This window comes from Tupaia chinensis, unplaced genomic scaffold, assembly GCF_000334495.1.
Source record: "Tupaia chinensis unplaced genomic scaffold, TupChi_1.0 Scaffold138322_1, whole genome shotgun sequence".
NCBI lineage: Eukaryota > Metazoa > Chordata > Mammalia > Scandentia > Tupaiidae > Tupaia > Tupaia belangeri.
The window spans coordinates 2,573,202-2,598,293 of record NW_006198219.1 but is presented as its reverse complement, the minus strand read 5'-3'; the positions used below and the strand labels follow the sequence as shown (position 1 = coordinate 2,598,293).

At 36.9% G+C, this 25,092-nt stretch overlaps 1 protein-coding gene across 1 annotated transcript in view; it reads right to left on the bottom strand.

Moving 5' to 3' along the window:
• COG5 (component of oligomeric golgi complex 5) overlaps positions 1-25,092 on the bottom strand; it is a 262,688-nt gene that overhangs the window by 156,196 nt on the left and 81,400 nt on the right. The window contains 1 exon segment of the mRNA XM_006161165.3: positions 2,372-2,502. Coding sequence (XP_006161227.1) covers positions 2,372-2,502 — 131 coding nt within the window.

The window sequence follows — 25,092 nt, the reverse complement described above, 5'->3', positions numbered from 1 at the left end:
TCTCTCTCTCTCTCTCTCTCTTTCTCTCTGCCTTTCTCTGACAAACTCATGTGAAAATAATAATAATAATTAAGTAAGTAAGTAAATGATAAAATAGTGTTTATGAGTTAAAAGATTGATATTCTAGATGAATAAATGAATTATGAATAACAATAAGAAAAGAGGACTGACAGGACAAAACATTAGGAATCTATAGTCAAGGAATGAGACACTGGAGATATAGACCAAATCCTGATGATGACAATAATCAAGGATGATAATGTGAGAAAAAAAAATTCTAAAGGCAGAACAGAAGGGCACTATATTCAGGTTTAGGCAAATGTTCACACAACTATGAGCTGAATATAAGAGAATAATCATCTCCATGGGTGTGGAAACATCCAAAATTGTGGGATTTGGAACGGAGAAAAAGAGTACTAAGCCCTGGATGAATATATGGATTTTGGAGATAAAAAGAACCATATAAGGAAGAGGAAAATATGTAATAGGAAGTCAATTCCCAGTCTAAAACCCCAAAGAAGGTATAATTTATATAGGAAAAAAGGTTACAGAGTCAAACCCAGAGGTCACTTCTCAGGAAAGCAACTGTCCTTTCTTAATTCATGACAGAAATTTTGATTAATAGGATTTGTTTTTCCTTCTCTTTTGAGAATCTAAAAAAGGTATTTTCTCTTAATTAATGTAGACACATACACAATTTTTAAAAACAGTACAAGCATATTTGGTGTGTATGTGTGTGGTAGTTGAGACAGAGTCTCACTTTGTCACTTTGTCACAATCCTCCTGCCTCCACTATCAAAACTGCTAGGACCACAGGTACACATTAACGTGACCGCCTCCTTCAGTCTCACTGTGTTACCCACACTGGACAGACGCTCATGATCCTTCTGCCTCAGCCTTCAGAGTAGCTGGGACCATAGGTGCACCACTGTGTGCAGCATTTTAGGGGGGGCCTGGAATCAGACCTTGGCCTTCCTTGTGGCCTCAACCGGCCAAGCAGTAGCAGCCAGCACTACCACAGCTGGCCAAGAGCATAAACATGTTATCCTCATAGAGAGGTCACAGAATAGAGTGTAGTTGAAAAAGTAGATGAAACTGATCTCTCATGTTAGAATTAAGATAATGGATACATTTGGGAAAGAGAAAAAAGTAGTAATCATGAAAGAGGGTGAAGAGACTCTAGGATCACTGGTAACAGGCTATTTCTTCATCTGGGTTTTGATTTCATGGAAATGTTCACACTGTAGTACTTTATTCTTTATGTACATTTATGATTTGTTCACTTTTCATTATGTATATTCAATTTTAAGAGCGTATTTTTAAAAGTAACTGATATTGTTATAGTTTGAAAATTAAAACTATTTATATTCAGAAGCCAAATAAGTGCTTTTCTGATTCAGACAGTATTTTAAAAACTGAATATTAATCACACTGTTTTTGCCCAGTTAAAATGTACAAAATGAAATTCCTATATTTAAAAATCCCAAAATATTAATAATTGTATTTAGGGCAAATAAAAAGGGAGAAACTATCAACACAATGCATAATTAATTAAATGAGATTTAATTGCAACTTGTATATTCTTACACATCAATACTTTTGCATTTCTTCTAATTCAGAAAAATAGGCATCAGGAAAATGATTCCTTAGGAAAAAACTATTTTTGAAAATAATTATTTAATTTTATTATTATTTTTATTATTATTAATTTGCTATAGGGCATGTGTGCTCACCAGAGACAGAGAGAGGGAGAGGGAGAGAGAAAAAGTGAGAAAGCAAGCTGCCAGGTCCGAGACTCAAACTCTGGTCTGCCATGTGGGAGTCCAACACCTCAATCATCACACCACCTGCTGAGCCCAGGAAAAATCTTAAGTTGAATTTATTTTAAATTATGGCATAGTGATTAAGGGTCCAAGGTTCTGGGATGAAAGTGATTAAAATTTGTATCCAAACTATATCATTCACTAGCTATGTGACCTTCAACAACTTATTTAAGCTTTCTATTTCCATACCTATAAAATGGAAATAGCAATAAAGTTGAAAGGTTCACATAGGTAACAGTCCCTTGGACAAAGCATGGCATATGCCACAGGTATGCTATTAATCTAGACAGGTACAGCCTATAAAAAAAGCATATTTCATATTCTATACATTATGCATTAGAAAGCTTAGGTCTATTTTATAATTAGATATATTAAATATACATTAAATATTTGTTCTCTTTACTTCTGTAGCCCTGCTCTCCTTCTTAAATTGCAGACACTGTTCATCAGAAATAAAATGATGACATACATTTTTAACTCAAAGTCAAATGTTCAACTGTATTATAACATACCTTTTTATATTAAAAAAGAAATTCTATTTTTATTACCTGAGTCTCTACACCCTGTTCCAGTAGGCGCTTAGCTTGATTTTCCACTTCAAGTCGAGCTCTTGCAATAAAAAGTAGATCGTTTTCTATAACTTCTATTCCAGAAAGGTCTATTCCTTGAGAAAGATAATCTATTAAAAAAACACACATTTAAATAATTAAATGTCAAATAAATATAAACGTATCAAAATAGCATATATAACTTCTTCAAATAAACTACAAATTTGTTGTTGATCAAATCATGGACCTGTACACATGCAGAAATGATGAGTTATACAGAGAACATAAGATGGCTTAAAATGTGTAGACAAATAGAAAAAAATTACTATAAGGGAAAACACATCACTATATATAAAACTAAATAGAAAAAAATGAAAATGAATTTTTTTTGGCAGAGGTTTTTGCTATAGGGTGCATGGGTTTACCAGAAATACAGAGAGAGAGACAGAGAGACAGAAAGAGAGAAATCACCCCCCAGGGGGATGACCACGCCACAATCCCTTCTCCTCCATTCTCCTCTCCGGATCTTGGGCACACACACACATGCACCTAGTGTGAGTTTAAGCCACCGGGTCCGGGACTTGAACCACAGTCGACTATGTGGGAGTCCAGCGACATGGCCATTATGCCAACTGCTAGTCCCCCCCAGAAAATGAAATTTTAATAGAATACTTATTCCGACTATTAAAGAAAAATCATTTCTTAACCCTTCATTAAAATTAATGAGTTATAAGAAATATTTCATAACTAAATTTTTTCATTTGTTCCAATGAAAAGTAGTAAAAAAAAAATTCTTTTTTTTTAATGTTTTTTTTTTTTTTTGAGAGGTTTTTGCTACAGGGCGCGTGTGCTCGCCAGACAGACAGAGAGAGACAGAGAGACAGAAAGTGAGAAATCACCTCCCAGGAGGGATGGCCACGCCGCAATCCCTTCTCCTCCATTCTCCTCTTGGGATCTTGGGCACTCGCGCACACGCACCTGGCGTGAATTTAAGCCACCGGGTTCTGGACGTGAACAACGGTAGACTACATGGGAGTCCAGCAACATAGCCATTATGCTAACTGCTGGTCCCCCCCCAAAAAAAATTCTTAATTAAATGAAGAAAATATTTATAGTAAATGAAACAGATAAAAGTATTATCATCAAAAACAAATAAAAGATTTATAGTTTCAGGGCCAGCTGGGTGGAATAGCGGTTAAGGTGGCTAGATCACACATAGCCGACTACATGGTTCAAGATCTAGACTCAGTGGCTTGAAAAACACCGAATGCATGTGCATGTGTGCCCCCAAATCCAAAGAGAATGGAGGAAAGAAATTGTGGCATGGTCACCACCCCTGGGGGGTGCCCTCTCACTTCCTGCCCCTCATCTCTCTGTTTCTACAGCAAGTACACATTCCCTATAGCGAAAAATAAAATAATATTTTCCGATGGGTAAATAACCAAAGAATTTTAAATAGCTTCATATAAGATACACATAAGTTATTATTTGAAAGCTTATTAATCTTTCTAATAATCTTTTAAATTAATGGATGAAACTGTATGTATTCATTGAAATATGTACAAGAGCAATAAAAATGTCTTTCAAGTAAAAGCTAATTCTTAGGCCAGCTCCAGAGCCTAATAGTGAAGGGAACTGGATCCTACATGGCTGACCACAGTTCAAATCCTAGTCTCGGTGATACAAAAAACATGTCAGGCATGTGTGTGCCCAAAATCTTGACATGATGGAGAAATGGAAGAAAAGGGATTATGACATGACCACACCTCACTGAGGGGTGGCTTGTTCTTTTGCTCTCTCTTTCTGTCCCTCTGGCAGGCACATATGCCCTGTGGCAATTTAAAAAAAAAAAGACAATTCTTGCTGAAGTTTTAGAGAAAACATGTATATCTTTTCAGAGGCAGAGTATGATAGAAAAAGACATTTAACTATCAATAGAAACAAGAATATCTGTCCTTTTCTTCTACATGATTTTACAACCTGAGAAAAATCACTTAACCATTTGAGACTCTAAAAATAAAAATAAAAATTCTAAGGCCAGCTCTGTGGCCAGATTCTACATGGCCGACTATGGTTCAAAGCCCAGCCTACGCAGTTTAGGGGGTAAAAAAAAGAGTGCTATGTGCATGTGTATGCATTCCCCGAAACTCAACAGGAGGAAAAGGGATTATAGCATGACTACATCCCACTTTGGGGAGTGCTTTCTCCTTCTCTGTCTCTGTGTCTTTCTCCGGAAAGCACAGGCACCCTCTGGTAATAAAACGAAAACCTTATCTGGCAAACTAGTAAGGATTATATGAATCAGGAAAGATAATAGGAGTTCATTACATTTCATAGACTATACAAAAACCTACCTCATAGCAGCTGCTATTTTCATAATAGGACATTTATTGCTAATCCCTACTTTTGACAGGGGTAGGGAAAAGGACCTAAAGAACAGATAGGTAATCTTGAAGAGTTCAGATTACAAAAACCAAATGTAAGTTAAAATCTGTACTTTTCTAACCAATTTTTAATTGATATTACTGCATAAACTATGCACAGAATAGCCTCAGGCTTAAGAAAACCCTTTTGGCTGAATCTTTATATTTCCAAAGCACTTCTCAGGGCATGTTGATCTTTCTTGTCTTCAAAGTTTCATGGAAATTTAGCATCAAAGACTTACTTCTTTTTCCTGTCTCTCACTATAGGGGAAGGGAAAAAACCTGACTATTAACGAAGGATTAGTTTTCCTTTCTTAAATCTTACTCTGTCCCAGTTAGCACAAAAATTTGTCCAGAGCCAACAGAAATACTGTCTATTGTGTTTCATCCTGCAGGGCACAGTTTTACCAACTTTTTAATGACGGAGTTGTTGGTATGACATTATAATTTAAAAATATGAATTTTTACAAAATCTTCTTTCTACCTTACAGAAAGGTATCTCAGGTCATTCATTTAGTGCCTATTTTCCAGTGAGTACCTAGACAGAAATAAGGGTCAATATCTCTCCCTAGACATATCAGATAATATCAGCAAGGATATAGAAAAGCTGGTCAATATCATAAACCATGGAGATCTAACTGACATCTATAAGTGATCCTCCTCCCACCAAAAGTAGAGTACAAATTCTGTTCAATTACATATAGAATATTAACCAAGATAGACCATTTCCTGAGTCATAAAACAAACTTTATAAACTTAAAAGAGCTAAAGTCATACAAAGTATGATCTTTGATCACAAGGGAATTAAGCTAAGAAATGTTCCAAATTCTAGAAATTAAACAATACATTTTAAAATTATCAATGAATATGGAAGGATCTCAGAGGAAACATTTTTTTCTTTTTTTTTAACTGAAAATTAAAGGTGTATCTAAAGCAAAAGTTAGAGGGAATTTAATAACACTAAATGCTTTTTTCAAAAGTGTTATTAGAAAATAAGAAGGGTTGCAGGACCACAGATGGTCTAATGGTTATGTCACTGGACTCCCACGTAGTCAAAGTCTGGTTTGACTCCTGGACCCAGCAGCTTAAAACTCACACTGGGCACATGTGTATGTGTGCCTACGATCCAGAGAGGAGACTGGAGGAGAAGGGACCGGAGTGTGGCCATCTACCCCAGGGGGTGATTTCTTGCTTTCTGTCTCTCTCTCTTTCTTTGTCTTTCTGGTGAGCGCACATGCCCTAAAGCAAAAACCTCTCAAAAAAAACTCAAAAAACGAAACAATTTCTCTCAAGAGCACAGATGCACAGAGTATCAACAAAATATTAGTCAAGAGAATTTTGCAATATATAAAAATAATAATACACCACAACCAAGAGGAATTTCCTCTTAGATGCAGGGAAGATAGATTTAATAATCCCTACGGCAACAAGTAAAAATGATAGAAGTTACAGTTACTAAGACAACCAATGGGATAAAATGTAATTATTAAGAAATGCTCAATCCAGGCTAGCAGGTGACTTGTTCTGTTTCTCTCTTGTTAGTACATGTGTTAAAGGTTAAAATCAAATTCAAGCTGATAAAATATGTCAGGCTAGAATCATTTTGGGAATTCAGAAACAAATGATCTTTAAAAAAAAAGGGGGGGGGATTAGCAACATCAAATGACCTAATCTTCTGAGGACATAATCTTAGAATACTAAAATAAGAACACGACATGAGTATAGCACAGAAGGGAAGTACAGTGTATTTACACTCAAAGGCAACAATTTCAGTGTAAGCATCTCAGTTAACCAAGGATTACCATTAATACAAGGTATCAAACTGGCTAGTAAGAAAAGTTGCTTCTCCATAAAAATAGCCTTTTCTATTTAAGTAATTTGGACTAAAAATAAAAATGGGAATTTTGGGGGTTTTTATTAGAGATTTTTTGCTATAGGGTATGTGTGCTCACCAGAGAGACTAAGATAGAAAGTGAGAAATCACCCCCGAGGGGGGATGGCCATGCCACAATCCCTCCTCCTCCATTCTCCTCTTGGGATTTTGTGCACACACAAACATGTGCCCGGCATGAGTTTTAAGTCTCTGGGTCTGGGACTTGAACTGTGGTTGGCCATGTGGGAGTTCAGTGACATAACCATTACCTCATCTGCTAGTCTGGAAAAATGGGGATTTCTAAAGTCATATTTTTAAAGTACATATACTCTACCATATCTATAAGAAATAGATTGGCAGGTCAGCTGTTGGCATGTTAGTTAAGGCAACTGGATCCCACATGGCCAACTGCATGGTTTGAGTCCTAGACTGAGTGGGTTGAAAACATGCCAGGTAAATATGTATGCATGCCCAGAATCCCAAGAGGAGTACAGAAAAAGAACTCCCCCGTCTCTGTCTCTCTGGTGAGTACATGCACCCTAAAGCAGAATTTTAAAAAATAGATTTACATCACTTTCACAGTATAAATTCTATCACCAAAACTACTTTTTCTACTCAACATAGTATTGTTAAGTTTTAGCTAGAACATTAAGCAAGAAATAAAAGGCATCTAAATTGAAAGGAAGAAGAAAAATGTTTTTGTTCACAGAAGACAAGATCTTAATTGTAAGAAACCCTACATATTCTACACACACACGCTCACAAAAAATAAATTCAGCAGCGTCGTAGTATACAAAATCAACATAATATATTGATTTTGTATAATAAATTTCAGTACACTAGTAATGAAAAATCTGAATAACAAAAATAAGAAAACAATGCCAGCCAGCTTCAGCAGTGCGGCAGTGATACAACACTCTGCAATGCTGAGATCAAATGAGATGGTCCCAGGTTCATGCACCAAGATCTCCCTGTGCACACCAGATGTGCGTGCATGTGCTCATGAACCAGGCTGGCTAGGGCTGAGAGTGAGATTGCAGCATGAAGATTTTGTGGTGGCTATTCCCACTTCCTCCCTCCCTCCCTCTCTGTTTCTTCTCTCTCTTTCCTTCACTCATGAAATAAAAAAAAATAAATAAAATGAACTTTAAAAAAAAATAAATATTATTTACAATACCATCAAAAAGAATAAGATACCTGGGAATAAACTTACTCCTAATGATCTTGTATTCAACCTAATCTCTGCTACACAATCCCATGGTCATATCTTTAGGCTAACCTCTCCATTTTGTACACTGAGGTCTTTCCTTCCCTCCCTCATAAAGAACATTCTTTTAGGAATGCTGTTCTCTCTCTCGCATCATCAATTTTTCTCTTCTTTACTGAATCTTTCCCACCAGCATATAAATATGATGCAATTCCTCCACCTAAACAAAAACAAAAACAAAAACAAAAACAAAAACAAAAAAGCCTTTGAACTTTATGTCCCTCTCCAGTTACTACGAGATTCTCTGCTGAACTTTAGAGCAAAATTCTTTAAATAATATTCTATAAATAATTATTTTCCTCCCATTCTCTCTCGAACTCACTACAAATAGGCTTTCAGTCCTACCATACCACCTAAAGTGCCCTTTTCTAAATATAATACTTTCTGCTACTATTTTAATGTATCCTTTTAAAAAATATATTTCTAATTTTATAAGTAGTGTTTAGAAAAACATAATTTTTATAAATTGATATTTATCAATTTGCTAAATTCTATGAATTATTAATTATTGATAATTTAGTATTGTTAATGATAATTATAATTGTTAAATAAATATAATAATTAATAAATGGTAATCTAATGTTACAGATCCCTCTGAGTTTCCTAAGTAGACCATGATGTCATATGCAAATAGAGTTGTTCCCTTCCTTCCAATTTTTCAACTAATGTTTTTTTTCCTTGTCCTTGTCCTACTAACCTGGATAAAATCTCTAGAGTAAAGTTGAAAAAAAAAAAAGGACAATAGCGAGTACCATGTTTGCTGTAAATATTCACAATCCAATTAAGGATGTCTTCTATTATTTCTTACAACAATAAATGTTTATTTTAAAAAGATGTTGAATGGATTAAATACTTTCTGTCTATTGAACTGTCATCATAATTGATTATTCTTATGTGGAATTAAGTTAGCATACTCAAAAAAGCCCAGATTTCTTGTGGTATTCTCCACTAGCCACAGAGAGAGAGACAGTACACATGAACACACTCCAACAAGATTATAATGCTGCAATCAACCCCCAGCTTTGACCAACGGTAGATTATAGGCACACACGTGCCTGACATACTCAGGGAGGTCTCCAGATATGAACCAGAAATTTTCCTTCGTGGGTCTGCCTTGAGGAATGCCCCGTTTTACTGCTGTACCACTGCCAGGCATGTTGTATCTTCTTTTAATATTGATAAATGCCTCACTTTTCTCTCACTTCAAAAGCCACAGTTCCATTGTGTATGTGTGCATGCCCAAGATCCCAGAGGATAACGGAGAAGAAGGTATTGCGGTGTGGCCATCCTCCCTGGGAGGTGATTTTTTACTTTCCCTCTCACTATCTCTGTCTCTCTCTCTCCAGTGAGCACACAGGTGAGCAAAAACTTCTAAAAAAATCTTTTTAAGCCATACTTTCCATGATTTATGCTCCAAAGCCAGAGTTTTCTGGGTTTTCAAATTAAAATATCCATGGAGTCATCTACACAGGTAGAAAGTTATTTCTTTGTTTATCTACAAGATTTCTAGAAAATGAAAACTTATAGTGATTGGGACAGGAAAAAAATACATTCTAAACTCTTACACATTAGGAAAACCGCCATACTGGTAACAGATTGAAAATGGTGAGGCATTCTCTCTCATGGTGAAAATAAGTTGTGCTTTATTGATCTGAATGACTGGGAAAAGGAAGAGAAAGTTCTGTGCCAAAATAATATTTTTTAAATGGGACAGGAAAAAAGGGGGAGGAGGAGAAGAAAGCAGAATTTAAGTTTGTGAAGGTAAACTGCAAGGGGGAGAGGAAGCTGTAGATAAGGAGCCCAGGAGGCAGGTCTATGCTTTTGCTGGCTATGAGCTAAGCTTCTAGGATCATTATCGCCCATATGCTGTTGACCCTGCCTGCATCTTATCTCCCCCATGAATTTATTGACTCATATGCCATCTTCTCTTGGGTAGCTAAAAGGCATCTCGAATTGAATATATCCAAATGAATTATTCCCCTTAGTATTCGCCATATCAATTAATCCATGCATGAATTTACTTGTCTAACTGCTACACAAAACACTTCTTGTTGATTTTTAAAATTTATTTGTTTCTTCCAAGTCAGAAACAGACACAGGCAACCTCAACAAGTGTCCTTATTCTGTGAACCACCCCTAGCCATTTTGGATCATAAAGATGTATATGCGTGCCCAAGTGTATAGGAAGACCTTGGGTAGTGAATCCAGGACCTTTCATGTGGGATTGGCATTGCAGAATGTGACATTACCATTACGCCACTGTGGCCGCCTCCTAAAACATTATAAATGCCTTAAGAATAGAAATTTGGCTTTTGCATTCCTAGTGCTTAAAGCAGTATTGAGGACATAGGAGAACTTCAATACATACTTGTTTGAACGAATTAATTATCAAAAAATTAACTCTGGTCTTAATTCTGAACTCTTAAGTAGAAATTAGTAAAATAATTAAATCTTCATAAGATAGTTAAGGTAAACTGCAGGTTTCAGTTCCTCCTCCCTCTTGAAAAAAAAAAAAAAAAAAAAAGCTGAGAGTAGCATGGTGACATAATAAAAAATAACTTGTGGGTTGCCCCAGGTTCCTGGCACATAGCTGCTAAAATTTACCTTTGGGATCTCAAGAGTCATAAGAGAGTATTCTAATAAAATGAGCCGAGGATGGGAGGACCTAAGTAGCTTTAAGATGGGAGCTTGTCACCAGCTAAACCAAGGCATAATTAGAGGCTTAGAACAATTGAACCCCCCAACCCCATCACAACATCTGGGGAGGAACATGGGACTGAAGACTGAGTTAATCACCAAGAGCCAATGACTTAATCATAGTATACAACGGAAACTATAAAACCACCTAATCAATGGGGTTCAGAGAACTTCAGAGTTGGCAAATGTATCAAAAGTGCTAAGAGGGTAATGTACTGGGGCAGACATGGAAGCTCTGTTCCTTCTACTTTGCCTTATATATTTATCTCTTCCATTTGGCTGTTCCTGAGTTGTATCATTTTTAATACCAGTACTGGTAAGTTAAACACTGTCTAGGTACTTGGAGTTGTTCTAATGAATATTGACTTGGTGGGTAATTGTGAGAGCCCCCTAAATCCATAGCTGGTTGATCAGAAGTACTCATGACTACCTGGGACTTGCAGCTGGCATCTGAAGTGGGAATAGCCTTGTGGGACGGAGTCCTTACTTTGTGGGATCTGCTGCTACCACTAGGTAGACAACGTCAGAATTGAATTGAATTGCAGATCATTCTTCTGATGTCAGAGAATTGGACAAGTAAAGTTGGAAAGGACACCATACATTTGATATTAGAAGTGCTGTGAGTTGCTGGGTGTGTGTGTGTGGATGCCCGAGATCCCTAGAAGAGAATGGAGGAGAAGGGACTGCAGCATGGTCATCCCCCGGGGGGATGATTTCTTGCTTTCTGTCTATCTGTCTCTGTCTTTTCGGCAAGTGCACATGCACTAGAGTATAAACTTTTCTAAAAATAATAATAATAGTAAGTGTTGTGAGTAAAGTAGTTCAGGTATTTATATGCATAGACTCAGTATGGAAGATGAGGGAAACAAGCAGAAAAGTAGGAAAGAAAACAGTATTCCTTATTAATTATATGCACACACACGAATATACACAACAAGCAAAATATACATTTCAGGTCAATCCTTGTACTCTTTAACAAGGTTATACAATTAGATAGGATGCAAATATTCATTCTCAACACAGGTTCTGATAAGTAAAACAAGAAAAACCAAGAGCACTTTGCCACTAAGGAGGAGAAAGGATTTTACCCACAGGGAATGGATAACTGCCAAATGCTACTTCATTTTCTTTTATCTTCCCTAGATTTAGAGAAAGATCTATTTCACAATTTTACATGGGTCTGCCCTGTTAACCTTTGACTGGCAACTGAATGGATCTGAGGGAGTGTTTCATATTAATAAAGAGAATATTACATAACACTGTTTACTGTTAACACCTGTTTACTAACACTAAACTGCTTTCCTCAAGGTTTCAAGTGGCAATTTACAAGAAATTCAACCCATCACTCTCTTTATAATCTCATCATTCATCCCTTCTTCAAGAATACAGATGCCTTGGGAACCAGCAGTTAGTGTAATGGCTATGTCGCTGGACTCCCACATAGTCGACCACGGTTCACGTCCCAGACCTGGTGGCTTAAAACTCACGCTGGGTGCATGTGCATGCGTGCCCAAGATCCTGAGAGGAGAATGGAGGAGAAGGGACTGCAGCGTGACCATTCCCCCTGGGGGGTGATTTCTCACTTTCTGTCTCTCTGTCTCTCTCTGTCTGGCGAGCGCATGCGCCCTACAGCGAAAACCTCTCAAAAAAAAAAAAAAAAAAAAAAAAAAAGAATACAGATGCCTTTACCTCTGAGCCCTGCCAAAATCCCATGGATGACATGCTTCCTTCCTGGCTTTCCCCTCTGCAGGTAATAATGTTTCTACTTTCTACACTTAATAAATCACTACTTCTCATTCATCTGTTTTTCATATTCCCAAATTTTGTTAATTTCTCTCATGTGCTATATCTCTTCCTATCAATACTTTCTTTGTCCTTGAGTATTTATGACTATTTACCTATTTATATCATTTCAGTGAACTTTTAAGGATGAAGTAGTAATAAAACTGTGTGTTCAAGACAATATATTTGACCAGTAATACAGAGCTTACATTTTAGTCAAAACAGAATACTATTTCCCCCAACTCCAAATGTTTGTACCTTTCTAATCTCCAAACATCCCAATAAGATGTTATCTTTTAATACTCAGTTCATATATTAAACACATAAAACATCTTTTTCTAATCGCTCAAGCTGTAAATAATTTATCTATCTTCAGAATTTTCACAGCAAATTGCTTGTATCTCTTTTGGCAATTACTAAGACCATATGTGCTAAATTTTAATGACTAATGCTCAAAAATCTCCCCACTGCTCAAAGTTATTCATTTCACTAAAACATTTTAAATTCCACCAGTCAGATCTATTTAGTATAATAAGTTAAATTTTAAAGTAAAATACTCCTCAAAATGATAAGCCTATCCATATGCACTAGTTTTCTTCCTACCCCTAACCACAATCCATAAACTAAGAAAATGTGTTTTGTGATAAAGGCAAGAAAACCTTACACAATTTCAAAGACTAAACACCTGGCCTCCCATAAAAGAAAAAAGCAGGTTAGATGTGCTATAAATAAACTGCCAACAACAAAAAAACTTTCAAATAATTATATACCAGCACTCAAGGTTAAACAGGCCAACATCATGTCAACCATGTTCTCTCTGTACTTTGACATATGTCTCTGGTGATGGGTAGCCTTCTAGAAGTATGGTTTCACCTAAGGTTTGAGTCAATTTCATTTGGAAAAAGAAGTCAATAGGAAAGAGAAAAAAATACAGCATAAAATTCATCATCAATAAAGTGATAACTTTGGGTTACAGACCACTTGGGTAGATAGATGGCACATTTGACAATACGTTATAATAGAGGTGCTTCAGAGAATACAAATGTAACATATTAAAAGCTGAAGAAAGGAATACCTGCAAGAGAACAGAATCTAAGCACACAATTTGAAAACTCCTATAATAAAACACTGTCCTTGCACTATCTCTCTCTAGTTCCCTAATTCATATTTCCTAATCTCTTTACAAACTTGAGAGGAATCTATAATATCTTCAAGAGATGCAATATCAAAGTTTTCCTTCGCTGCAGGTACATGAAAAGAGGATGTTATACTTCTCAAATTGTATTACCTTTAAGTTAAAAAAATTACCTTAGAAAAGACAACATACAGAATAAGAAAAATACTTGCAGAAATAACCCAAAAGTCCATCAACTAATAAGTAGATAAACAAAAGGTAGTATATTTGTACTTGAAAAGGTTGTAAATACATACATTTGGCAATAAAAAAGAATGAAGTACCAACACACACTACAACATGGATAAACCTAGAAAACATATACTAAGTGGAAAAAAGCCAATCACAAAAGATCACGTACTCCACTTATAGGAAATGTCCAGAATAGTTGAATCTATGAAGACAGAAAGTAGAATACTGGCTACCTTGGGTTACATGGTTTGGCAGCGGGAACACAGAATGGTTGCTAATGGGTGTGGATATGCAGGGGGAGGGTAACACGAATGTATTAAAATTAGATTTTGGCTAAAATCATAACTCTCTGAATATACTAAAAATTATTGAGTTGTACTCTTTAAGTGAATTATATGATATGTTAATGACATCTAAATAAACCTTTTAAAAATTACCTCTGGCCAAGATTGATATAGCTAGTTGAAGTGTTATCATAGAGGAGAGACACAAAACAAGCTTGCTAATAAAAACAGAAATTCTCTGCTATAGTCAAACTGATATTATATATTTCAAGTATTCTGTATCATCTTGCAGGTAAAATATAAATGAGGCCCTAGCAACAGGAACAGAAAGCAGAAATAGCACTGAACTGATTCATCTACAGATTTTGCACAAATTAATTCAGATTCGGTTACCTTTATAAAAATAAATTAGAGGCCTGCTTCAAACAATCCTAGTGGACTGACTGTTGTAAGACAAAGCCCTACACAGGACCAACTCCTTCAGTGAAAATATGTGTAGAAAAAAGGCAATCAATTTACCATTCTGGTCTGATCTTCTTAATCATTAAAATAAGAATGATGAATGAACTAGTCTATTGATCCTTCTGGTCCTGTAAGTCTGTATATACTTTTTTTTTTTTTTGGAGAGGTTTTCGCTATAGGGCATGTGTGCAAGCCAGACATACAGAGAGAGACAGAGAGACAGAAAGTGAGAAATCACCCCCCAGGGGGGATGGTCACGCCGCAATCCCTTCTCCTCCATTCTCCTCTCGGGATCTTGGGCACGTACGCACACGCGCCCGGCGTAAGTTTTAAGCCACCGAGTCCGGGACGTGAACCACGGTCGACTACATGGGAGTCCAGCGACATAGCCATTATGCTAACTGCTAGTTCCTAAGTCTGTATATTCTACACTATATTCTAGTCTAGCTAATGCTACAATTATCCAATTCTCAATAAACTAGTTGGTTACATGTTAAAGCAGCAAGTTAATCACAAAATGTATTTTTAAAAATCTAAATTATCCATGCTTATTTTTATTTTTAGAAAAATTATTTTATTTTATTAATTATTCTTTTTTTTTCAATTTGGCCAGAGAGAGAGAGAGAGAGGCACCAAGATTGGGAGAAAGCAACCTGCCAGGTTTGGGACTCAAGCCACAGTTAGCTATGTGGGAGTCCAGTGCCTTAACCACCACAACATCTGCTGGCTTCCATGTTAATTTTTATAAAGTTTGAATTATTCAAGTCCATTTTTTCATCACTGTTAGCAATAATAATTAAAAATAAAACATCAGCCATAAAAATAGTTCAGGCCAAATAGTTCAGGACATAAAACCTACAAGTTCAAATACTAAATCAGATAGATACCTATACTTTTCTCATGTTGTTTTCTCTACTTACTCTACTCTAGTTTTCAAAATAATGCCTGTTCTTTCAGCTCCAGAAACTTATACAGATTTTTCAAACCATATGGTCTCTTTTGAACCTTCACAATATAATTTTTCTCTTAGAATACTCACATTAAAGCTATCTTAAAACTCTTTTTAGTTTAGTCCATACCAAATATTCAAATTCTATATTATAAATGCTAGAGAACAAGCGTTATGCCTCCCCTACAATACTGGAGTAGCAATTTCCACAGAAGGAACACATCAAAATTAAATTAAATCGGATAAAATTAGCCTTCTAAACAACTGAAAATACAATTTTAAAAAGTACCAGTCAAGGAGCCTGCAGGTGACATGGTGGTTAAGAGCGTTGGACTCCCACATGGCCGACCGCAGTTCAAGTCCCGGACCTGGCAGCTTGCTTGCTCTCTCTCTCTCTCTCTCTCTCTGTCCCTCTCTGGTCAGATTAAAATAAATAAATAAATAAATAAAGCTAAATACAATAATTCTAAAAAAAAACCAGTCAAGGCACGCACGTGTACATGAGGGCCCAAAATCTCAAAAGGAGGGAGAAATGGAGGAGAAGGGATTGTGATGTGACCATTCCCCATGTGGGTGCTTTCTTCCTCTTCCTCTTCCTCTTCTCTCTCTCTCTCTAGTGAGCACATGCACACTCTGGTTAATTTTTAAAAAAAGAAAGAAAAGAAAAGAAAATACCAGTCACAGAGAGTACTTGTTTTGGCTTATGACAGTTTTAACACTAAAAAGTACTTATAACTGTGACACTGATAAGTAGAAAACAAACTAATAAGTTGTGCAGTTAAAAACTAACACATATGAACCAGCAGATGGCATAATGGTTATATTGCTGAACTTTCACATAGTTGACTGTGGTTTGAGTCTCAGACTCTGTGGCTTAAAACTTATGCCAGACGCATGTGCACGCATGCCCGAAATCCTGAGAGGAGAAATGACTGTGGCATGGCTATCCCCTTGGGGGGGAGGGGTTTCTCGCTTTCTGTTTCTCTGTCCCTCTGGCAAGCACATGTGTCCTATAGCAAAAATCTCTCTCATAAATAAATAATAAATAAATAAATAGATAAATAAATAAAATAAACTCTAATAAACTTAACAGATAAGATTTTTGTCTAAAACCACACACAGTTTCAAAAATTAAATTGAAAGGCAATATATATTATTCCTCAAGATACAACTAAGGTAGTTTATATGTGAACCATAAAATACTTTCGATTATTAAACTTTCTTACACTTGTGGTAAGCTTACACAAACTGAAAGCATTTTCTTCAGCAAATTATTTGCTATTTACAGATGGATTTACTGTTAATTCTCTTTTGGACTTAGCTATTGAAAGATGAATTGGGAAATTGCCTTAATCAATCAAAAACTGACCAGAAAATAATTATAACTTCACTTAGTCTACTATTTTACATATTGTTTTAGCTAATTTATTTTAGTCTAGTGCAAATAGGACCTTTTTGGTATCACAATATAAGGTGAAAAGCAATGATATTACAATATTGTATTATGATAACTAAAAAGAATGTATATGTTGGAAACCATTTAAATATCTAAATTGTGGTAAGTTTCACTGCCACATCAATCATTCTCTCATTCATTCATTTAACAAATATTTGAGGAATGATGTGTGAGGCACCACTGCTATGAAACTCAACAATGGACAAAAGAGACATTCATACCTATAGGCACACGTCCTAAAACTGTCAAAATATATAAACACAGGGTCACTGTGTACAGCTACATATAACGCTCACTGCACAATTTTGCAAGTGCCATGTATATAGACTATGTTGAGAATAGTGTCCCTTGGAGCAGTGGCATCACTAATCCACCCTTCTAATCAATCCATATCATTGCAAAGGGAGAAGCTATGTTCATATGATGTGACCAAATTTGACTGATTCAGGAATCATTATCTAAACCAAGATAAATCAGTAATAGTCTGCTGTTTTCAGAATTTTTTAAAAATACCTCAAGATCTTTAATCTTAAAAAAGCACATTCAAGGCTGCCTGTGGCTGCAGACCCTAATGGCCAGGACCCATGACTCATGGACCCACTCCACTCACCTTTGGACTTTGGGTTTGTGTCTTGAGACTTTAAGATGAACTTGCACCCCTCCCCACCCCATCCGGAGACTGGTTCAAGCTAGGGACTTTGCTCCTGAGGTGAAGCTCAGCAGCTCAGTTGGAGGTGTACTTGTTTTTTTTAGAAACAGAGAGGACTTTGGGTCACTGAGGACCAGTGACAACAGTGCAGGATATGGTGAGCAACAGGGAGGCAGGGCAGAAGAGAGACCGCCAATCTTCTATTTCTACACACCTCTGAACGTTCAGAGATACCGTGAATAATTTAGGAAGGATCATATAGATCACCAGATGACAAGGAACAATCACAAAGACACAAGAAATATGAGCAACCAATGTCTCCCTTGGGGGAGAGACATCAATTCCACATCACCCACAGACAATACAATAGTAACAGACATGTCTGATAAGCAATTCAGAATTTTTGTAGTGACCAAACTAATAGAGATGCAAGAGAAAAGAGACAAAGAGCTCCAGGAGATGAGGAAGTCCTTTCATGATCTGAAAGAAGAAATAGACACCTTAAAAAAGAATCAAACAGAATTGCTAGGGATGAAGAATGTGATACAGGAAATTAAAACCTCTCTCGAAAATAGTAAAAGAAGACTAGATCATACAGAAGATCGAATCTCAAATGTAGAAGACAAAACCTCTGACTTCAAAAAAAGTATCAAAAAGATTGAGAAAACAACCAAGAAAAATAAGGATAATATACGAGAAATACTTGATACCATCAAGCACCCCAACATCTGGATAATTGGTATCCCAGAAGAGGAAGAATAATAATAAGGGTATTGATAATTTATTTCATAAAATCTTAGAAGAAAACTTACTAAACCTAGAGAGGCATTCAATTATCCATACCCAAGAAATACATAGGACCCCAAACAGAATCAACCCAAAAAGATCCTCTCCAAGGCACATCATAGCCAGATTGGCCAAAACCACAGACAAAAACAAGACATTAAAGTTGGCAAGAGGGAAATATCAAGTAACTTACAAAGATCATCCCATCAGGCTAAACATTAGACCTCTCATTGGAAACAATATAGGCAAGGAAAGAATAAGAAAATACAGTCAAACTACTAAATAAAAAATAACTTCAACTAAGAATACTATACCTGGCAAGATTACCCTTCTTATGGGGAAAAAAAAAAGATAAAACATTCTCTCAAAATGCCATATGTAGTCTATACAAAACAAAACAAAATCTGAAAGATAAACAAAACCTTTCAGGATAAACAAATCTAAAAGAATTTACCAACTCAAGACCAGCTCTTCAGGAAGTTCTGAAGGGAATGTTATACCAGGAAAACTAAAAAGTCAGATGGACAGTTATAAAAGAACCAAAAACAACCAAAAAAATGACTCACTTACTGATAAGAAAAACAGGTCTGGATATACCAATAACAACAATGAATGTTAATTGATTAAATTATCCAATTAAGAGACACAGAATGGCTGAATGGACTAAAACGAAACAAACAAACAAAACAGAAATCCTCTCTGTTGCCTACAAGAAACATACCTTATAGATAAAGACATACATAGACTAAAAGTGAAGGCCTGGGAAAAGATATTCCATGCAAATGGAAATCAAAAAAAGGCTGGAGTTGCAATACTGATTTCAGACAAAATAGGCTTCAAGACAAAGACTATAAAAGAGACAAAGAAGGGCATTATATAGTAGTAAATGAGCTAATTCAGCAAAAAGACATAATGCTTATAAATATCTATGCACCCAACTCAGGAGCACTTAAATATGTGAAGGAAAGACTGCTGGAGCTAAAAGGAGAACAGGGTACAATACTATATCTACTGGGCATCTCAACACCCCATTATCTCCTTTAGACTGATCTTCTAGACAAAAAATAGAGAGATACAGAACCTAAATGATACTCTACACTGAATAGGCTTGACAGACATCTATAGAACTTTCCACCCTAAGGCCACAAAATATACATTTTTCTTTTCCTACGATGTTTTTTTTCCCTAGCATGGAACCTTTTCAAAGATTAATGATGTGATAGGACACAAATCAAGCCTTTATGGATTCAAAGGCATAGAAACTATATCCAGCATCTCTGACCATGATGGAATTAAATTCAATATTAATTTCAAGAAACACCCTAGAAAATATACAAACACATGGAAACTAAACAACCTACTACTGAATGACTTCTTAACTACTGAAGAAATTAAGCCAGAAATTAAAAAAAATATATATGGAAAAACAAGACCCTGGCATTCGGTAGAAAGTGGTCAAACATGGAGGATCTCTGGCTAAGTGAAGCAAGCCAGGATATGAAAGAAAGATATTGTATGTACCCACTTAATATATACCAACTACCTGCACTTTATGGTAGTGATCGAAATATTGGAGGGCATAAAAGCAGTGAAAATAGTTATGGATGCTGAAGACAGTGTGGAACAGGGCAGGGGGAGAAGGGAATGGTATAGAGAAGGATAGCAAGAAAACAAATAGAGAGGCATGACATTAGTGGGACATAGAAATGGCTTATTACCTGTTGATGATAACATGTAAGCATTCTCAACTGGACAAGTCTGAGAAGTATTTCATGTTGGGTAAATTCTTTATACAAGTCAAATGATATATAGTGATGGACTGTTTAAAAAAATGAGAATAAATAATAATAATAATCTGAAAAAAATGTTGAAAAGCTATTTGATGATGATGATGTGGATAGTAGTATCTTTGTCTTGACAGATATGCATGGAAAAAGAAATGTAATATACTGTAAAGATATATGTGATTCAATGTAATATAAAAAGATTATGATAATAAAATTAAATTTAAATAAAGCACATTCAAAAATAGTTAAGTGCTAGAACCTTAAGAAATACCTTATTTGCTTAACCTGGCTTAAGTTGATTTCTAAAACTGACATACAAAACTAATTTCCATTTTAATGAATAACCCCAGTTTTAGAGAGGCTATACATACATTGCGGACGTATGGTTAGTGAGGTCATATGGAATCAACAGTTTGTCATCTTGGGCACACACACACTGTGGTAGCCCACATCCAAAATTGTTCCCCAATAACTCCTAATTCCTAGTAGTGACGTTTTTTGTCCCGTAACTGATATTTATGCCAGGGTTGATCTGTGTGAACAGCAGAATACAGTAGACATGACAAAATGACATATCATCTAAGAGATGACCATAAAAGACACGGTGGCTTCCATGTCATGTACCCACATGCTTTCAATGTTTCCCTCTCCTTCTCCCATCCCCCTCACTCCAGAAGAAGTCAAAGGCATGCTATAAGCAGTCCTATGTAGAGAGGCTCTCATGGTGAGGCTTATCAACAACCATGTGAGTGAGCTTGAAAGGGTATGCTTCACAGCCACAGTCAAGCCCTGGTTGATGGCCTCACTGCAACCACGTGAGAGGCCGAGTCAGAAATACCCAGATAAGCGCATCTGGATTCCTAACCCTTTCTACTAGTTAGTTATTGCTGCCCAGAAAAATTACAAGTTACTGCAAACAATACAATTTATAGCTCTGGGGTTAGAAGTCCAGTGGACTCAACTGACTCCCTGCTCTGAGTGTCACAAGCCTGAAATCAAAATGTCAGCTGCCTGAGTTATCTATTGGAGGTTCTAGGTGACAGACTGCTTCCACATTCATTCAGGTTTCTGGCAAAATTCAGTTCCATGTAGTTCTGGGAATGACTTCCCTGTTTCCTTCCTGACTGTCAGCTAGGGGATATACTCAGCTTCTAGAGACCACCCACACTTCTTGGCTTATAGCCCTCTGCTTCTACCTCAGGCTTTGAATCTCTCAGAACAGCCTTCTAGCTTATCTCTCTGACTTAACTCTTGTGATGTAGGCTGGGAAAAGTCCTCTACTTTTAAACTCTCCTATATTAGACTAAGCTCACCCTGATAATCTAGGATTATCTCCTCTTCTCAAGGTAAGTAATCTTCATCAGATTTTTAAGAACTCTACCACCATGGGACCAGCAGTTAGCGTAATGGCTATGTCGCTGGACTCCCATGTATCCGACCATGGTTTGAGTCCCAGACCTGGCAGTGGCTTAAATTCATGCCAGGCGTGTGTGTGTGCCTGCCTAAGATCCCAAAAGGAGAATGGAGGAGAAGGGATTGCGGTGTGGCCATCCCCCCTGGGGGGTGATTTCTCGCTTTCTGTCTGTCTGTCTCTCTCTCTTTCTGGCAAGTGCACACGCCCTATAGCAAAAACCTCTCAAAAAAAAAAAAAAAAAAGAACCTCTACCAGCATGCAATGTAACATGTTCACAGACTTTGGAAAATAGGACATAAACATCTTTCTAGGGCTATTATTTTGCCTCTCATATCCTCAGAAACAGTATAATGTGATAAGTATTTGTTGTTTTCAATTTTTATTAGTTTTTTTCTTAGGTTTTACCATAGGGCACTTGCACTCACTGAAAAGAGACAGAGAGAGACAGAAAGAGGGAAAGTGAGAAATCACGCCTCCAGTGGGGATGGCCACACCACAATCCCTTCTCCTCTATTTTCCTCTCAGGATTTTGGGTATACGCACACATGTGTCCAGTGTGATTTTTAAGCTACCAAATCCAGGACTCAAGGTGGTCAGCCATGTGGGAGTCTGACACCTTAACCACTACACCACCTGCTGGTCCCTGTAATCTTAAACTTGTAATTTTTAATTCATTATATAAAAAAAGATAACCAATATACACACAAGAGAAAGTGTACCCTGGTGACTAGCAGTTAGCATAATGGCTATGTTGCTGGACTCCGATGTAGTTGACCATGGTTCGAGTCCCAGACCCGGCAGCTTAAATTCACTCCAGGCACGTGTGCGTGCATGCCCAGGATCCCAAGAAGAGAATGGAGGAGAAGGGATTGTGGCGTGGCCATCACTCCAGGGGGGTGATTTCTCGCTTTCTGTCTCTCTGTCTCTCTCTGTCTTTCTGGTGAGTGCATGCACCCTATAGCAAAAACCTCTCCAAAAAAAGAGAAAAAAAAATATATATACTGTTATAAAAAATTACATATATACTGTCTACTAGACAGTATATATAGTTTCATGTAAGGTGTTCAGTATAGCATGCATTTTTACCCACATACATATCTGACAGGCATTTTGTTAAGCATTTTTCAAACAGTGTCTCATTAAATTCTGTCAATAACTGCTGCTGTGGTTTGAATATTCCCTCCAAAAGTTCATGTTAGAAACTTAATCCCTCTGCCCTCAGGAGTGGATTAATAGATTAATGGGTGCTCAGCTCCCATGAGTGGATTAATGTCATCCACAGGAGTGGGTTCTTTATCTCATAGTAACTCTGCCATAAAAGCAAGATGGATCCTGCTCTGTCTCTTACCCTCTTACCAAGATGTATGATGCTGCAAAAGGCACTTAACAGATGCTAGCACCGTACTCATAAAACTTACTAGGCTTCAGAACCGTGAGCTAAGTAAACCTTTATAAAGTACAGTCTGTGGTATTCAGTTATAGCAACATAGAATGGATTAAGACAATAACTATATATATTTTATCTGTCTATATACTTTTATCTATTAGGAAGAAATCCCTAATAATTGTTAGAATTTAGATTAATCCCAGTTATTTCAAATCCAAGCTATTCTTATAAAATATATTTTTATTTCCCTTTTATAAGGTAAAGTTTCAAGATTCAGATTTTTATTCTAATAATAAAGTCTTCAAAACCAATTTTCCATTAATTTATTTCCTTCTTACTGATACTGCTCCCCTGCTCCTCAAAAATGAAATGCTTTACTGCTAAACCTGACAAATAAAATTACTTCTTCAGGGAAAGGTTCATACGGAAACTGTGATTATACTAGTGTTCACCCTTAACTCAGTGCTTGTATAATTACCATATTTCTGATACTACCTGGCAGAGGTCACCAACTACTTTTATTTTTCTAAATTCTAATACCACTTTGTCAATTCTCATCTTATTTCAAATCATGGCAACATATAACAAAGTTGACAGCCTCATCCTTAAAACACTATCTTTCCTCAGCTCCCAACATTATCATACCAACCATCTTCTCTAGCTATTGCCTTTCAGTCACCTTTGTGGGCTTCTCTTCCTATGCTCCTCTTAGGATTCGGTCTTCTTTCAAATCCTTTTAGGGCATCCAACTTTTTACTTTTTCATATTCAGCTACCATCTATATACGGCAACTGTCAAATCTGTATCTTTGGTCCCTTTCTTTCTCCTGAACTCCAAATTCTCATACACATTTGGGTGTTCAACACCTCTCAAATTCAACATGTTACAAAAGTATACTTATAATTATCCCTAACCAAACCATTCTTCCTTAGAGCTGTAACTCGGTGAATAGCTCTATTACACACTTAATTTGCTAAGTCACCCCTACTTCTTTGACCAAACCTCACTTGCTTCTTTATCTCCTTAAAAAGAATTCCACTTCAATGCTACTTTCTTAATTCTTACCATCTTTTTTTTTTTTTGAGAGTTTTTTCACTATAGGGCGCGTGCACTCGCCAGACAGACAGAGACATAGAGACAGAAAGCGAGAAATCACCCCCCAGGGGGGATGGTCACGCCGCAGTCCCTTCTCCTCCATTCTCCTCTCGGGATCTTGGGCACGAGCGCGCACGCGCCCGGCGTGAGTTCTAAGCCACTGGGTCCAGGACGCGAACCGCGGTCAACTACGGGGGAATCCAGTGACATAGCCATTACGATAACTGCTGGTTCCCACCATCATAGACTCTTAACTGGCATACTGGGCTTCTCTGTCTCTGATTATGCTCCTAGTATTCCAATCCATTTGACACTGCTGTCAGAATGATCTTTTTGAAATACAAATCTGATTATATTATTCTCTTTAATGGAGTTATCACAGGTCTCTTGTAAAAGTTCGAATTCTTTGGATCAGCAGTTGGTGTAATGGCTATGTCACTGGACTCCCATGTAGTTGACTGCAGTTTGAGTCCCGGACCCGATGGCTTAAACTCACACTGGGCATATGTGTGTGCGTGCCCAAGATCCTGAGAGGAGAATGGAGAAGAAAGGATTATGGTGTGGCCATCCCTCCGGGGAGTGATTTCTCACTTTCTGTCTCTCTGTCTCTCTCTGTCTTTCTGGTGAGCACATGCGCTCTATAGCAAAAAATCTCTCAAATAATAATAATCATAGTTCAAATTCTCTAACCTGGCTGCATGGTCATTTACTATTTGGCCCGCTCTCTCTCAACACTTCCCTGTCCTCTTCCTTCTGTCTTCCCACCTCTAATTTCTTCTAGGAAATGCTATTTCTTTTGTCTATTTACTTTCACCAACCTAAACCAGGACTCATCCCCTGAGCTGGTTAATACCTGAATATCATTCATATCCCAGCTTATCCTCTTCAACTGGAAAGCATTCTCTGATCATGCTCCTCGAGACTAGTGTCCCCCTTATGTGATTTCATAGCACCTTACACTTAGTACTACACATATTCAATACCATCTAGGTGTATTCACTGTCTCTCTTACCAAACTACAAATTCATTATCTGTTCTTTCCCT